The sequence below is a fragment of the Thermochaetoides thermophila genome, assembly GCF_000221225.1.
Source record: "Thermochaetoides thermophila DSM 1495 unplaced genomic scaffold scf7180000011816, whole genome shotgun sequence".
NCBI classification, from domain to species: domain Eukaryota; kingdom Fungi; phylum Ascomycota; class Sordariomycetes; order Sordariales; family Chaetomiaceae; genus Thermochaetoides; species Thermochaetoides thermophila.
In genome coordinates, this window is record NW_006383032.1 from 5,660,343 (window position 1) to 5,677,391 (window position 17,049).

Genomic DNA, 17,049 nt, shown 5'->3' on the forward strand with positions numbered 1-17,049 from the left:
CCTATGTCTATGCCTGCCACCAGACGGAGAACGCCGTCTAGAGTAGATTCTGCACCCTGGAATTTCTCCAAGGAGATACACCACCTGCACACGACCGGCAACATGCCCCGCAGTGATAAGTAGGTAACGCCATGCTGTAGGCCTTCAACCCCGCCCGAGCTCACCAGGACAACCACCATGCAGCCTGGCCAGGCTTGGGAGACCTACCCAGGTCGGCGAGGTTTGGTGTTTTGCCATGTCTCGGCGATCGCACGTGGATCTCAGCTCCCCCACGCAAAGCGTCAAGATAGTCGACGATTGGTCATTTGCGAGATGTCAAGATCCGGGGATCTCGAGCGGGACAAAAAACTTAGAACAGCTTGGCTCGCCAGCCGCGATCCCGCGATCCGCCAAGCCCACGTTCTTTGTGGCTCCCGTCAAAGGCCCAGACCAAAAGTGAATGATGGCCGATTCAGGATCGGGAAGGCTGCGGGTTGCGGGTTGTTCCGTCAACTATATCATAAGAACCAAGCGGTAGGGCACAAAAGGCCAAGAGCCAAGGAGCCAAGGACTCAAGACTTCAGATGTTCGCGTGCATAGCAAGATACTTTCAGATGCAGACCAAAGAGCTTGCAGATAAGCTATATTTCCTAGCAAGCCACTAGAAAAAGTCATAAATGTCCCGAAGCCCGAGTTGGGTAAGACTTAAGGTGCGAGTACACTGGTGATGGGCAGCCAGCCTACATCAGCCTTTACCTCTTCTTGATAGGGACCGTGCACGCTTTCGCTTCCATTGATTTGACAGTCAGTGGAGTCAGCCGAGCCAACAATGGGTCTCTGTCACTGGCCAACCGACTGCACCGGCAAGCGTCATGATTGGTCGGATAAGAATTACAGCATACATGGAACTTTGCTGGTAAGTAACATAATGTGTATCATATTTACATCGTCGTTACGGACTGAGAACTTCCCATGGGCTGCTGCATTTGACCACAGAACGAGCTTCGAGAAATGCACTGACTCAAGTGCCGCACACCAGTTTGTCTCCTGGGACTGCAGAGAAACCGCAAGTTAAGACTATCAATTGGAGCAGGTAACCTACGGTGTGTGATATGCTCATGTGCTCACCTGCATCCGCATGGAGCAGTCACTTGCTTGAAGAGGTTGGCTCAAGCTCGTGATGGACATAAGGTAAAGAGATCAAGATCCAGCAAGAGATTCTGTGTAATATACAGCACTTTCACATGCTTGGATACCTGCTGTGCTGGTATAAATCTAAAGGCTTTTCCAATCAGCCCACAAAGGTATGCATTTGCGTTCTCGCTGCACCCTGTTACAGACCTGTCATGGTACGAGGGGCCGACCGTACCAGACCGACGGGTCGGGCGGGGACACACGCTGCTCTGCCAGCAAAGGGACCCACCCAAACCATGGGGCGCCAGGGAAAATCGACAAATCGATTGCATCTCAATGGCAAATGGAAGCGCATTCTACTTGTCAGTCCGCCAGTTTATTTGTTTTCCCGATTGTGTGCTTCACCATATCCGCATTTTTGTCTCACTTTCCATTAGAATTTCAACTTGAAGTCTCCTTCAGACTTCATTTCTCTTACGATTTCATTCTGCTGCCCTGGAGAAGGGATTGTCTGTTAGAGCAGCCCCAACGCGCAACGGAAGATCCATCCTCCTCTCTGACCGAACGTCTTACACAACCAAGCATCTAACATGCCACCGAGCGCACAAGAGAACTGGGTTCATTCCGGCTGTCCCTGCAAAAATGGGGACGCCATACCAGGCAGGTTTTTCAACGGTAGTCGCTTCTTAACTACCATGCTGACGAATCTTCCAGACGTCACTGTTGTGCCCAACCCCAACAATAACATTGTCGGCCAATGGACAGTAGAGAAGGTCCTCGACACAATCCCGACTGGGAAGCCCGTCCAGGGCTCAACTTCACCGGTCCCATACTTTCACATTCTTGAGCGCCTTAAGACAACAAAGCGCGAAGGATGGAGGCGATTAGGCATCGATCGGTACGCTAAGCCTGATCCTACCATATCCTAGTCACGAGAAAGCGAGTAGTTTGCTAACACACGGTGTTGGTTCTAGAGGCGAGTCTATCTCCGATCATATGTATCGCATGGCGATGTTGAGCATGCTTGCGCCGCCTTCTCTTGCCAGCCGACTCGACATGACGAAGTGCATGAAGATGTGCTTGATCCACGACATGGCCGAATCAATCGTCGGTGACATCACCCCAGTTGACGGCATCGACAAGCCGGAGAAGAGCCGGCGCGAGGCCTCGACTATGGACTTTATCACAAAGGGGCTGCTGGGCAACGTTGACGAGGGCAAGGTCGGCGCCGAGATTCGTGCTATCTGGCAGGAGTACGAAGACTCGAAGACTCTCGAGAGTCTCTATGTCCATGATATCGACAAGATGGAGTTGCTTCTGCAGATGGTCGAGTATGAGAAACGCGGAAAGGGCAAGCTTGACTTGGGAGAGTTCGCCTACGTTAAGACGAAGATTGTACTGGACGAGGTCAAAGCTTGGGCCGAGGAGCTCATGCAGGAGAGGGAGGAGTTCTGGGCCGGTCAGGCCCATATTCATGGGGAGCAGGGCGTCGCCGGCGGCGTCTCCCCCGAGAAGAAGGCGATGCAAGACGCGTACTACAGCAAGGACTAAGATATAGGGAGCAGAATTCTTGGTTGGTTGGGGTACAGAAGGATGGTGCATCGGGATATTTTATCGGGACCTTTTCGGGGTTTTACCGGGTCTATGGCGCCACGGTCTCGGGAGAAGAGAGGGCCGCAAGGGACGGGTTTGGTACTTAAAACGGCTCCGGGCGTGAATGGGTCTAGATCCATGGCATTATGGGAATAGAGTATGTTTCTACGTAGCAGATAGCGCACTTTAATGTCAGGCACCTCTAAGACGTCCAGTCGGTGTTCAGGTATAGCATAGTCTGAGAACACCACGTGCAATGGCAAGATATTTGTCTTGGCAGCGTAAATTACGCTCCTGGTGTGTAAAATTACGCTTGACAGCTGCGGTTTGGACCACCTGTTGGGGGAGAGTGGGGACGCTGTCAAACCAAGTCCACCAACTAAAAGTGCTTCCGCCTTTTTGGTTTCCTGGACGATCGCTTTCAAGCACTCTTCCTAGCCTTTGCTGCAGCAACGGAGGTCTCAACAATAACAACTGCGATTGCCATCCGGGTCAATCCAACGCGAGCCGGAATCCCGAGGCCTTCATCGGATCTCCACTGCCAGCACGATTTCCCGGTCCACGTTCGAGTCGTGGACTTCAACGGCGCTTGTTGTGGCGCCGTGTGGAACCACCAGCCATCGAGTTACACGACCAGCCACGTTACGTCGTTCGGCCGCCGCTCTTAGTTCCTATTCAAGTCCCGTATTCCGTATCCCCGTTATTAAGCTGTACCTGTATACCATACGGACGGGCCAAAGCTGGCTGCTGATCACAAGCTTGCCCGTAATATTCTGACGTCGACCAGTCAGCAACGAGAAGGGCCAGCTCCGTTCCGTCGGCTTTCTGTGCACTCAGAGTTTTGTCCCACTGTGTTGGCGACAAGTGTCTTGTTCTCAAGCTCGCTTGCGATCGCCTGCCTTTGTCCATTGTCGCTGCCCAAAAAATCTCTAAACCTAGATCGCGACGATTCCATCACTTGTACTCTTGCTTGCCGACTGTGGAGCAACGATATTTGGGTATTAAACCCTTCGCTATACTGTTTAAGCTGGCGATCGGCTGGGGATCCATCAGCCTTGTGACACCGTCGGCGGCTTACACCCCACCGCAGGATTGCCTCGACCATCATCCTCCGGTCCCGGGTTTCAGCCTATCGAGGCTCAGGACGTGAAGCCGGAAAACCCTATCGAAAAGATCAATAGTACGGCATCCTCGAGTCCGACAGCGCCGTTCCCAGTTGTAAGGGCTTACGCCCTTGCGGGGACCGCAGGCACCCACATCGCAAAGTTCTGTGCGCTCAAGCATTGCCTCTGAGCAAGCACCCATCTCCGTGACTGCTGGAAACTCGACATCGAACAGCCCGAGCATCGAGAAGAACAATATAGTATAGTATTTCGATCAGTTACCTCCCTAAACAGCCAGCCATGTCGTATGTAGAGCAGTTCCATATGCCTGGCGCATTCAATTTTGACACAACGGTGTCAAGCCAACCGTTACATGCCGACGTGTTCCGACCTCCGCCATCACCGCCACCATCAAACTACAACCTTTCCAAGTCAACTGGAAGCTTGCTGTCCGATATCTCGATGCCAAATGCACCGCAATATACAGGAACGGCAAAACGGAAAAGGGCGTATACGAGGGACTCCATACCAGGAGGTTGGGGTACAGATGAAAAGCGGGATGGAGAGTCCAGGTACACTTTAGCAGGTCAGATCGGTACCACTCCGACAGATGTTCCAGCAGGTGCTGGCAGTGGTCTGGATGACAGTGTCTATTCCGACGTGAATTACAGAAGAGCCCTCGGCCCCAAAGAACCTCATGGAGCGGAGTCCCCAACGTCAACAACGTGTGAAGCAAATCCCACGGCCCTTTCCTTTGCGCCATGGAAGCTATTCTCCCTTCAAACGATAGGAGAGGTGATGGGCAAGGTTTGGGAATTTTGCAAGAACGGCGCATTCAGGGGCTTCCATGCAGGAGGTGGCACGGGCTACAACATTAATGGGTCAACCGTGACCGAGGCGACAGGAAAGCCGTTAAGTTCTGAACTAGACACGCAAGTGCAGTCAATAGCAGAGACGCCCACAGCTCAACAGACCCCAGCATACGTGCCTGATGGAACAGAACCCAGCTTCGCCTCGTACCCCGAGCCTATCAGCCCTGAACCAACGCCTACGCATGCTGTCAAGCGCAGGCAAGTGAGCGCGAACAATGATGAGTTGAGGAACTGGGTTGTCGTGGACGAGCCGGCTCAGCAGAAGGCGAGGTCATTTGGCGCTGAGGTTAAGGCTACCGCTTCCAGAACCAGCGGCCTGGTGAGGCCACGAATGGGATACTACTCGCAGACGTCGCTTAGTAGCCATCGTCGCATCAATTTATCGTCCCCAAGATATGCTGGAGTGACCTCAGGCCTTCCACGTCCCGTTAGCCGCCCCTCAACAGCCATTTCTTATGTCAATACTCCCACTCTCCCCCCTCGCGAGCCGGCCAGCTACGCAAACCCACGACTCTCCCCAACATCACGGACTACCAGCACTCCAAGCCGCATTCCCGTTCCCGTCAACACCTCTCCCCAGCAATCTCACAGCCCTACCTTTTCCAACTCCACGCCCACAGCAACAACCAGCTTCCGCAGCTCCGTCTCTCGCCCCTCCAGCCGCCAATCCGTTCGCCCTACCAGCCGCCAGTCTGTTAGGCACAGCCTCGGTGCGACTGGCCTACTACGTCCCGTATCTCCCACCAAAATCGGCCACCACCGCCGCAATCAAACCAGCATCTCCTCCCCTTCGTCTTTCCTCAAGTCCTCAACGTCGTCCAACCGCCGGCATAGTGGCTTCTTGGCGGGTCCACCCAGCAGCTTTGCGATTGGACACAGTGCCGACGACGATGATGATGAGACGATGGACCTGTCGTTTGACGCGGCGCTGAACATTGAGCGGAGTCAGAGGCTTGATCCGGAGGCAATCGCGCTTGCGCAGGAGAGGTTGGCGGTTGAGAGGGATGTGGACTCGAAGGTGGATGAGTTTAATCAGATGCTGTTGAATATGATTAGGCAGGGAAGAGAGGCGCTGGGGACGAAGGTTGAGGTGGAGTTTTTGGATGATGATGATAAGTGGGTTGATGATGAGTAAGTGTGGTCTTTGTCCAGGCTTCAGCAATGGGAGGAAACTTGAAGATGCTTTCCTAAGGGAGGCTGTTTGAATATGTATATCTGGGAGGGAGATTGCATATTGTTATGTGTGTGCTTGAAAGATGAGGGGTATCATGACCTTTTCTGATATGCCATGTGTGAGGATTTCTGCATGCGCAACATTTTCGGGGAGTTTGGCCAGTTCTTGGGTTTATTCTAGTTCACTGGTCGTTTTGATGGCAGTGATATTTTTGCCCCTTGTTATGGAAACTCCTGTATGAGTTGAGGTACTTTGGCAATAACCTGGGATGGTGATTATGTCTCAGTAGCTATGAATGACAGGCAAACAGAATGTCAAGTCAGCTGTAGACAACACGCTCTTGTTGAGTTTATCCAGTGATCATGATCGTTTTGGGACTTCCAGGTTCTTGGGTCTCGGGTTTCATGCCAAGCCATAATCAGGGTTAGGGTTATCACGCTTATCAAATCACCAAACTTTAGCCCTTGCATTCATAAACTATTGTGTATCCAAGGACCAGGACCTTTTCTTACTGCAGGCTTTCCAGAAGCGTTGTCTCACTTTCTTTGACAACAGGCAAAATGATCTCAAGCATATAAGGTTTCCTATGTGTATAAGACATCAAATTCTGAGCCCTCACGATCATCAGGGCCAGAGGTTACACGAAATTCAAACTGACGCTTGCGTTAACACGCCGCCGGACTCATTGATCCCCTATCATCTACGCCCTCCATCAAGCTCACAGCGCCAAATGGTTTGGCTTCCACACATAATTGCTGAAATCCAATAGTTTACCATGTCCTCCCGCCATAGACACCGCAGCAAGATGCCCGACCCCAGCCGTTCTATGCCCTCCAACGGGCGCAGAACAAGCATCGACTCTCAAGGGGGCGTCGACGCCGAGTTAGGCCATGCATCGCTCACCCAACCCTTCCTCAACGGTGACACCCTTTCAACCCACGACCACGACCATGACCACGATACCCCCCTCCTCACAACCTCCGAAACCAAGTCCCTCAAACGCTCCCTAGCCCAGCGCCGTAGGTCTTTCCCTCCCTCACTCTTCTAAATAACATTTGTTAATGTTTACATAATCGCAGACCTGTCTATGCTCGCCCTGGCCGGCTCAATCGGCACAGGCCTGTTCCTTTCCCTGGGTCAAGCCATCCAGCGCGCCGGCCCGTTAGGCTCCCTCCTCGCTTATGCTGTAGTCGGCTTCGTCGTCTGCGCAGTACAGTTCGCCCTAGGCGAAACCGCCGCTCTGGTACCCGTCACAGGCTCATTCGTCCGCCACGCGGAGATGCTCCTCGACCCGGCGTGGGGTTTTGCAGTCGGATGGAACCTCGTCTACGGGAATTTGGTCAGTGTCCCCGTAGAAGCAACGGCCGTGTGCGTGTTGGTTCGGTACTGGGGATGGGGGATCCATGACGCGGTGGTGATTTTGGTGTTTTGGGTTGCAACCGTGGGCGTGGGGATGGCGCGGGTGAGGGTATTTGGGGAGGTGGAGTTTGTGTTTGCGCTGGTGAAGGTCACATTTGTGGTGTTTTTGGTAATTTTGGGGCTGATAATTGATCTGGGATGGGTTCCGGGGCAGGAGGCGATAGGGCTTAGGTATTGGTCGGATCCCGGGCCTTTTGTTGAGTATATTGCTACAGGGGACTGGGGGAGGTTTTTGGGATTCTGGGCGGTCATGACGGGAGCGGTGTTCTCGTTTGCGGGGGTTGAATCGCTCGCTATGGCGGCGGCTGAGACGAAGAATCCGAGGGAGGCTATCCCTAGAGCTTGCAAGCGGGTATTTGGACGAGTTGTAGTTTTCTATATGCTGGCGGTTTTTGTCGTCGGCCTGTTGGTTCCCAGCAATGATCCGCGGCTGGATGGTTCTGGGGACACTGTGGCACAGAGTCCCTTCGTCATTGCTGCCCAGCAAGCAGGTATCCCGGCTATCGCGTCGCTTGTCAACGCTGTGGTCATTACTTCGGCCTGGTCCGCGGCAAACCAGAGCCTGTTAGCCGGCACGCGTGTGCTCTACGGGCTGGCTCTGAAGGGTCAGGCTCCTAAGATCTTCCTGCGGACAACATCATGGGGCACCCCATACATATGCGTTGGGTTGTTTGCGATCTTCATCCTCCTCAGTCTTTTGAGTCTATCTGAGAGTGCGATCACAGTGTTCTGGTGGCTGGTTTCTCTGACAGCTGCTGGAGTGCTCGTGTCATGGGCAACTATCCTCCTGAACCATATCCGGCTTCTGAAGGCCATGAAGAAGCAGGGCTATAGTACTACGAAGTTGCCATGGCACAACTGGTGGACAGGTAAGTGTTTCTTCGTCCATATCAAGACATACGGCGGTAGTCTGACAGGATTCTCCAGAGTACTCCTCGCCTCTGGCGTTTGTCACTGTTATTGTTTTTCTCCTCACAGGCGGTTTTAGTGTTTTTACGAAGGGCAACTGGGATGCCGCTAAGTTTGTCTCCTCATATCTGTCAGTCTTGACTCACCAAGTCTATTTTTTCTTTGAATGTCTTGACGGCTGACTTGAAGAGCAGCGATATACCGATTGTGTCATCAGCATTCCTCTTCTGGAAGTACACCAAAAAGACAAGTATCGTTTCTCTGGACGAAGTCCCCCTTGAGATGGCCTTCTGCCAAATAGAGGAGTATCCAAACGAACCAGAGCCTCCAGTAAACAAACGAGGGTGGATCCATGCCCTCAGCTGGCTATGGGACTAGATGGTCCTCTTGTCTTTTACTTGTTGTTTAATTTACATTTAGATGATGTTAGCCTTATGAACATGGCAATAGTAGACCCGCAGAACTGCCATGCTGACTGACGTTTGTCTTTCCTATTCATACTCAGCCATGAATGTAGCCTTCTCCACGTCATCCGCAAAGCTCTTCCCTAGATGGGTCGAGTGCGCCCACGGCTTGACCCTCACTTCCTCGCGGATGGTCTTCGCAAAACAGCTGTTCCAATTCCGTCGCGGAAACAGCTTGTTCACTTCTTCCTGGGTCAACTCATGTATCAATTCCTGTTTGGACCCGATATTATCGAAAATGGTCGCCAGCTGAAGCAGCTGTCCCAGAAACGTAATCATCCCTTCACTTCCTAAGTCTTGATGGCGGATGATAGCTTCACACACGGCTTCTGCTTGGGACTTTGAAGCCGCATATTCTGGAGAGAGGAGCAGATTCAGTGCTGTGATCGCACCGTGAAACTCAAACGAAAGGCGTGTGGAGTGTAGGTGAGACGGAGCCGTACCAATGTCATGCAGGAGACAGGCCAGGGCAAGGGTTGAGAAGGAGAGTGTGGATGCGTATGAAGGGAACTGTTGCTGGAGGATAACGACCGCTGGGATTGGTCAGTCATGAGAAAGAGACGAAGGGAAATGGTATGATAAGGTAATTGTAGAAACGACTAGTTTACCCCAGTAATAGACACGCATAGAGTGGTTGTATGTCTCGATCGGAAGCGTGTCCTGAGCATTGCGTTGGGCTCTGACTACAATGGGGTCATCATGAGGAAATTTGATGTCCTTGGCATGGATGTGGACTGGTTTGATCAGGTATGGAGCTCCTGCAAAGATGGCATCGGCATCAAGCGGAATAGCAGTCCAGCCGTGCTCAGATATGGCGTTTGGCTGTGAAGACATTCCCGACACTTTGTTTAGTGCAAAGTGTTTGGATGTTACGAAAGTTGGGGGGCGCTGCATATTCAGACAGTCCTTCGTACCTAACAACCAGGTTTCTACGACCAAGGATTCAGGGTGTTCAAATATCAAGCGTCAAGGTAACAAGTTGTCGTCATCGGTCAAAGAATGGTGGTGGTGGCGTCATGTTGACTCTCTCACAGTAACAATCGCTGACTAAGCTATGAGACAGCTTGGATGGAGCTCCTGAAATTCGAGGCGTCGGAAATTACACAACAGAAGGCAGAAAGCATCCAAATTATATGGATACCAAAGCACACGACAAAACTCTAAGTTCCAACCTGATCGAGAGACTCTTTGCAGGACTCAATGAATCCACATTTATAATTACGGCTCCTAACCACGTTACGACATAGATCTGCTCCAAATCGTCCGGGTCGGCTCTGGGCTCGATCATGCGTCTGGAGCTTGCTGTCCAGCTGGCTCTCGGAAACACAACGGGCAGGGTCTTGGCTTCAGAACATGGGCCGAACCCACAAAGCCAAACCAGTTGCCACGGCGAGCTCCGACCGATCCCTCTGGTCATTATTAGCAAGTTTCGATTTGCCCTGTTTCGTTTCAGCGATCGCCAGAGAAATTGGTCAGTGATCCATCGGTGTTAGTGCGCTCCGCATAACGGGGTCATTCGGCCCGGAGTCACTGTTCTTTTCACCAGGCACGGATGCCCCGATGGTGCGATCCTCCAATTTACCAGCAGAATGTCAAGTCTAGCCGACGATTGGGAATCTCAGAATTCCGATCAGTCTCTCTAGACTGTTTTGAAGTCTCGTGTCGAAGCAGACACCTTCAGGTGTAGTGTCATGGGTTACAAGGCTTCAACAATTTAAGAGGCTTACGGCCTTACAACTACCCCTCCTGGCTTGACAGCTAAGTTTAGTACTAACCCGCAGGTGCCTGCAGCTAAAGTGTGGGTTAGAAACCCCCCTGAAACCGTTAGTAGTAAGCGAAAGCTTGTTTCTTTCCTACCTGACAGCTAATTACGGGGTAGCATGCTTGGTGGAGCGGATGTGCCTGGCATGATCTGCTTACTGAGTTCCTCAGCGTTTTCCTCCGTGCCACGCTCCCGTGGGTTAACTGTTTGACCACCGCATAACTTCGTCAGGCTTTGCTGGATAATGAGAATCGAGTGTGAACATCAGCAATATTCTTATGGCTTTGACCAAATACGAAATGAAGTCTATCCAGCTGCACTCCGGCAGCATCACGGCTGAAGTTGCATTCTTTTGCTCCTGAGCCTGAAGCTTTGCCGGGATCATGGTAAGACTGCGCCGTTGAGGTCCCATCGTCGTAGCCTTGTTGATCCGACCCGGACTGACTATGACGCTCTAGAATGCCACAATGGCCTCCACCGAGGCATGAAAAAGGCCGTGGTGAGTTGACGACGGCGTTGTCACCTTCGTGCCTCTCTCCTTCCCCATCACGTTAGCGCTGCGTTGCTGCTGATGGAGTATTGGCAGTCTGGCTAGCCCCTGTAATTTCCCACAATCTCTCGCAGCCTTATGTAGAAGCAGAAACACCTCCAAAAACAAGAATTGCAGGCTCGGATTCGTGTGCTGAAGAGACTGTATGGTAGCATTGACATCAATTTAGACTTTTTGGCTGGCCAGGTGGCTAATCGTTCACCACAAAATTCTAGAAAGGGTTCAACAAGGCTGTGAGCAACACGATGATAACTTAAATGAATCAAGTGAGCCCGGCTATGAGCCGAATGCTTTTCTCACTCTTGATCTAGACACCATCAATCGCAGTTAGTCGTGTTGCTTTATCTGTCAAGATGAGGAACCAGCTACTGCTCCTTTCTGCCCTCACGGGCGCTACCGGCGTGGCCGCCCGCGACATCCCTTCCAACATTCAAAACTTCTACAATGCCTTGAAGGCTCAAGGCGACTGCAAGAACAAGCTTGGCGCGGGCTTTTACAACGATCACAGCGATACCGGTGCTGGCAGTATGTACATTTCAAACAATACCTCTTCATACGTCTCGGGACCTAACCATCACTTTCGTTTCATAGCCGTTGACTACTGTGGCGATCACCTCTCCGACTACCGCGTCATCTACTTGAAGGGCAAAGGCCAGAACTTCGCGGACATGGACATCGACTGCGACGGCGAGCAGAACGGTATTGGTGATGACGGCCGGTGCAACTTTGACAAGAGCTACCAGCCCATCACTTCCTTCCAGTACATTGTCAAGAAGTACAACAAGGGGATTAACGATCTCAATGCTTACGTCCATCCTTATGTTGTGTTCGGAAACTCAGGCAAGAAGTCTGGCTGGAATACCTTCGACCCCCGCGCGTACGGGGTCGAGCCCCTCTCTATCATGGCTGTTGTCTGCAATAACAAGCTGGTAGGTTTGCTTGATCAATTGAGCCCCAGATATGCTCAAAACTAACCCCCTGTTGTTAGATTTATGGTGTCTGGGGTGACACAAACGGCGATGGCGGCAAGCACGCCGTTGTCGGTGAGGCGTCCCTCTCCCTGGCCACAGCCTGCTTCGGCAAGGAAAGCGTCGACGGTGACCATGGCCATGATCCAGAGGATGTCTTATACATTGCATTCCCTGGCCCTGATGCAGTTCCTGGTGCTGATGGCGCAAAGTGGAATGCTAAAAGCTATGAGGAGTTCGAAGCTTCGATTGAGGCTCTCGGTAACAAGCTGATCCAGCGCATCGGTGGCGGCAGTGATAGTGGCTCCGGCTCTGACTCTGGGTCCGGCAGCGGCAACAGCAACTCAGCCCCTGGCTGCAGCTGGGCTGGTCACTGCGAAGGTGCCACGTGCAGCACCTACAATGACTGCTCTGACGACCTAATCTGCCACAAGACCAAAAAGGTCTGCACCAAGCAGGATTGTAGCTGGCCCGGCCATTGCTACGGTGCTGTTTGCTCGACCTACAACGACTGCGCTGACGACCTTGTCTGCGTTGCCGGCTTCTGTCAGCCTAGCATCGTCACAACCAAAGCCTCCAGCACTACCACTGCGAAGCCGACCAGCACGACCACTAGGACGACCACCGTCACAATGACTCTAACTCCTACCACTAAGCCGACGAGCACCAAGACGACCAGCACAGCCAAGGCGTCTGCGACACCCAAATATATCTGCGAGTGGCAGGGTCACTGCGAGGGTGCCAAGTGCAGCACCCATGATGACTGCAGCGGTGAACTGATCTGCCATAAGACTAACAAGGTTTGCACCATGAGTGGCTGCCAGTGGCCTGGTCACTGTTTGGGGGCTACCTGCTTTACTCATGATGATTGCTCAGACCCATATGGGTGTGTCAGTGGCATTTGCTGGTATGTTTAAGGGATATTTGGGGTATTGGACATAAAGCTTTTCAGGTACTGTATCGCAATTTTGGATAAAAAGGATTGGCGTTATTGTATATAATTCAAGGACGTTTTATATACTTCTTGCCACTAAAATATTCGGTTTTATTCACGTGGACACAATATACCTTAAACTCCATGAAAGAGACGCAATATGAAACAGATATATCCCCCATCTCCTAGTCCCGCCCGCCTTTCCCGTAAAACACCTGGCTTCCTCGGCCCATCGCTACTTCTAACAGTAAATGCCGAGAGTCATTAATGTGCATCATCCACGTCCCTAACATAATTCAGTCAACCGTTGGGTCAACTTGGCCTTCGGTTTCTTCACTGTTGAAAAGCCAACTCAAACATCTCTCTCGCACCCTCGACTAGAAGCCGCATTCCTGTTGCATCATAATACCTCAGTTCCGTCTCCCCCATGCTAAGGCCTTTGCCCAAAGAGCTATTCCTCCTCTAGCATATCCCAATGATTTCCTCCTTTACTCGCACCAGCAATTCGGCGGCTTGCAGCTGGCCATGAAATTGTTATGAAATCCAACGGAATCGCAATATGCCTCTGCGTTGCTGGCTGTACACAAATCGTAGAGCGCTTGAGTCTTGCATTGTGGCTGGCCCCAGTTGGCTGCTACTGCTGAAGGGGTCTTGCCAGCCGTTCCACTTTCAACATCGGTGTCGCTTGTGTTGGTTTCGGCTTCGGCTGATGTGATGTCTGTTGTGGTATTGGTCAAGGAGGCGGCTTCGTCACGAGGTAATAATGGTGAAGCTGGTCGAGCGAGGGCGACTGGGAAAAGGGAGCCTGTGGCTGCCAGAAAAACAAGGGTGATGCCCTGAGAAGGATCTGTCAGCGAGGTTCAGGGGATATGATACAAGGGCTGATGGTGCTGGAAGGAATTCCGTACCTTCATCTTGAACGGATTGATAATGAAATAAGGAAGGATGATTCAGGCGGATTTCTTGCAAAGACTGATAATCAATGCAACTTGATACCCCCCAACTTTTGAGTCCCTTAAAATCCCCTAGAAGATGTTGGTACCGATCGTGCAGAAGAATATCGGATTGTAGTACGTCGATTCCAGGCTTGGCTTGGACGTTATGCTCTTTATTTTGGTTTCCTTGATGAATTCGGCATTGTCGATAAAAAGCGTCGATGGACTCTGATAGGGCCTAAAGGTATTGATGTAGTTCCATGTAGGATTGAAGACTGGCAACGGCACTGAAGACCAATGCACTCAGCAGAGTAAATGCCACACGGAAAAGTGACCAGATGAGTAAAGGAGACCAAAGGCCAGGCCACGCGACGGTAGGATACATGCTTTAATCTGAAGAGTTAAACCTGCATGCGCATTTTCACTTTCAGGCACTCGGCTCGCCGTGGTGACCCCGTACCCGGGACGTGGTGAGTCCGCGAGATCGCTAGAATGGGACGCAAGTGGTGGCTTCGGCGGGGGATAGTTACCGGGCTGAGAAACCAGGATGTCGGGAATGCGAAGGGGCAGTTTCAGCCCTTGGGAAAACAATGTAATGATCTGCAAATGTTTTCGGCAGGTCTGCCACCTCGGTGGTTCTGTGTCACCAGGGATTCTGGTTGGACTAGTAGGGCAAGGTGGTTTGAACCGAGAACTTACCGGAGAGTCTTGATGGAGATGGTTACACCGGAGCCACTGAGGGTACAACCTGAAAGGTGGCCAAATACATCCGTGAAAATAGGCCAGTTCTGGGATGATACCATGTTCCACCCATACAAGCATCTCGAAGTAGTATTCCCAAAGTGAATGGAAGCTCGCCTGTATTTGGTTCATGGTGAATGCGATGCCATAGCGACGATCTAGGAAGTTACTAATGCTTCGGCTGACGAATGTAACATTAACCACTGTCAGTCCTCGCTAGTGATAGACAGCTCCTTATCCCGATTTACTTTGTGCATTTCTGGATCTAGGGCAGCGCCATCAACTACAAAGATAGGAATTTCTAGGTCCGGAATTCAGTTCAGCTGGGCATAAAACCGCAGGCATGAACGTGAGAAACTTGTCCCCGCCAAACGAGACGCAGGCCCCGGCTCACTCTCGGCACCATGCTGTCTTCCGCATGGCCGTCCAATGAATGTCTCAGATTTACAGTAGTCTTCATTTATCCAAATTTTACCCACATCCGAACGAGCCCGATATTGACAGCCCGTTATCGTTTAGTACAAGTCCACGCGCACATGGTCTTTGGTACCCTATGCAAAGTTGTCCGACTTCTGACATGGTAAAGTTAATACCTATTGGAGACAATCTGGCTTGTTCGGAAGAACAGCCGATACTCCTGTACAGCAGGAGTGGCGGGCTTGGCTACGATACTTCTATTAATATCTCTTCATCATGAAGGCCGGTACAAGCAATGACATGTGGAACGGAGATTATGAGAAGCCATGTTCCAAGCTGCCTACCCAGGGGTCCACATAGGCTATCTGCATATAAATGGGGGCTGTATGGGACTGTACCGTTTCTTGGACCTCCATACTTCAAGAGCGTTCTCTCTATAAAGGGAGACAGTTACCGCTGAAACGAACTCGCTGCATTCCATTTCTGCAAGATTTAGATCTCGTGAAAAATTGGATGGCAAACCTTGTCCTGAAACATAGCATTCCATTAGTTTGCTAAAAGACTTCCACAGTGTCGAGATGATGTATCAAGATGATATCATGACACTGAAGCTGGATGTCCTGCATCACAAAGCTCATCGTTTCAAGGCCAAGGCAGTTCTTGTGAGCCTATCGTTATCTTAAGGGCGTATTGTCAAATTTACCTAGTTGGATGGAGTCTGGTTTGCTTCCAATATACTGATATGATGTTTTTGGTAAACTTGAACTAGTAGATTTGGCATTATCTGCTAATTGGTTTTTGATCCATGTAAAAGAACTGTTAATGGATTGAGCTTCACTGACAAAGCCTCATGCAAATTGAGCAATATCATTAAAGAAATTTCAAGCCCCCGCATCACTCTGCCATGCTGAGCTACAAACTGGCCCATACGCCAGCACAGATATCCCAACTCTACCAACGGTGACACAGCACCAACCTTCTTTTGTAGCAGCAACCTAAGTGTGGGTGAACTTTTGCAGCCAAGGATCAAGGAAACATGAATCATGATCCAAGAGATTTTAAACAAGTGAAAAAAAATGGTTGAACACCCGTTAGTCTGTCTTGAGACCCTTAGATTTATCTTCTTGTCTCATTGATAGATGTCCAAGAAGTCGGGCAATTCTAAAAGCCAGTGTGCTGCTGGTCAATGTTGCAACAGAATTAGCCACACTGCACTTACACAGCCGCAGGTAAAGGGTAGGTAGAAAAGGCCAAGTCATTCGTCATATTTGACTCAAGTCATACCTGGGTTATAATAACAACGTGGCTCGAGCAAGGCAGAATAACTGGTGCTTTAGCCACCTGCCCTTACAGTTACTTGTCAGCTCACGGATCAAATATCTCGTTTCGCCAGCTGTGACATAGAATAGGCATTCCCGTGTTATTGCTTGCCCTGGCTCCAATGCCATGATCATTGAACATACCTAATTTGTGCTACCCCATGAATGACAGAAGATTAAGGCAATGTTGGTATGAACCCTCTGGCTTCAACGGCAGCCGGGCAAGACGTAACGAACAAGGAGTAATCGTGTGATTTACATGGTAAGGAGATAATCAGTTTCGTAATTATAAGAATACCTGAACCACCCATATCGCATCTGGCATCAGGTTACAGGGAGCTTCATTAAGCTTCTGTTCACACATCCACAAGCAATAACACTGCTCAAAATTAGTCTCTACTACCCAGCGTTCACCAAACACAATGTCTAACTCCACTTCCGAGAAAACTTCCAGAGATGGCACTGAGTGGCCCGTCTCCCGCCAGTCGACTGCCTGATCCCTGACACTCTTCACTCCTGCTGCTCCCGAATACAGCACCGAGAACCAAGAAATAGCTGCATCTCCACGCTACTTTTACTATAAAAATCGGCGCACCAAACCCGGATGCAAAACCCAAGAAGTCCAGACTCTCGAAGTTCCTCTCTCAGTTCCAGGTTTCTGCCGTTAACCAGGGCAACGCTGCCTGTGAGTGCGAGAGGCTGGCCGACCAACAGGCTGGTATCAAGACATACACCCCAATAAGGACTCCCAGTGGCGGCTCGCAGTGGGCTGTGTG

At 51.0% G+C, this 17,049-nt stretch overlaps 6 protein-coding genes across 6 annotated transcripts; 4 read left to right on the top strand and 2 right to left on the bottom strand.

Moving 5' to 3' along the window:
- Positions 1–1,808: 1,808 nt before the first annotated feature.
- Positions 1,809–2,664, top strand: CTHT_0036300 (metal dependent phosphohydrolases with conserved 'HD' motif-containing protein; the record flags this gene model as incomplete). Its single annotated transcript, XM_006693996.1, has 2 exons — positions 1,809–2,011; positions 2,088–2,664. The coding sequence occupies 2 exons, from the start codon at positions 1,809–1,811 to the stop codon at positions 2,662–2,664; spliced, it is 780 nt and encodes a 259-aa protein (XP_006694059.1).
- Positions 2,665–4,109: 1,445 nt separating this feature from the next.
- CTHT_0036310 (uncharacterized protein) lies at positions 4,110–5,816 on the top strand (the record flags this gene model as incomplete). Its single annotated transcript, XM_006693997.1, has 1 exon — positions 4,110–5,816. One exon carries the CDS (start codon positions 4,110–4,112, stop codon positions 5,814–5,816), a length of 1,707 nt encoding a protein of 568 aa, XP_006694060.1.
- Positions 5,817–6,660: 844 nt separating this feature from the next.
- On the top strand, positions 6,661–8,561 carry CTHT_0036320 (amino acid permease-like protein; the record flags this gene model as incomplete). The annotated part of the gene is made up of 4 exons (XM_006693998.1): positions 6,661–6,874; positions 6,935–8,143; positions 8,202–8,313; positions 8,378–8,561. The coding sequence occupies 4 exons, from the start codon at positions 6,661–6,663 to the stop codon at positions 8,559–8,561; spliced, it is 1,719 nt and encodes a 572-aa protein (XP_006694061.1).
- Positions 8,562–8,674: 113 nt separating this feature from the next.
- Positions 8,675–9,481, bottom strand: CTHT_0036330 (uncharacterized protein; the record flags this gene model as incomplete). The annotated part of the gene is made up of 3 exons (XM_006693999.1): positions 8,675–9,003; positions 9,091–9,180; positions 9,256–9,481. The coding sequence occupies 3 exons, from the start codon at positions 9,479–9,481 to the stop codon at positions 8,675–8,677; spliced, it is 645 nt and encodes a 214-aa protein (XP_006694062.1).
- A 1,831-nt stretch (positions 9,482–11,312) lies between these two features.
- Positions 11,313–12,844, top strand: CTHT_0036340 (chitosanase-like protein; the record flags this gene model as incomplete). The annotated part of the gene is made up of 3 exons (XM_006694000.1): positions 11,313–11,484; positions 11,551–11,888; positions 11,948–12,844. The coding sequence occupies 3 exons, from the start codon at positions 11,313–11,315 to the stop codon at positions 12,842–12,844; spliced, it is 1,407 nt and encodes a 468-aa protein (XP_006694063.1).
- Positions 12,845–13,349: 505 nt separating this feature from the next.
- CTHT_0036350 (uncharacterized protein) lies at positions 13,350–13,775 on the bottom strand (the record flags this gene model as incomplete). Its single annotated transcript, XM_006694001.1, has 2 exons — positions 13,350–13,697; positions 13,770–13,775. 2 exons carry the CDS (start codon positions 13,773–13,775, stop codon positions 13,350–13,352), a joined length of 354 nt encoding a protein of 117 aa, XP_006694064.1.
- Positions 13,776–17,049: the final 3,274 nt, after the last annotated feature.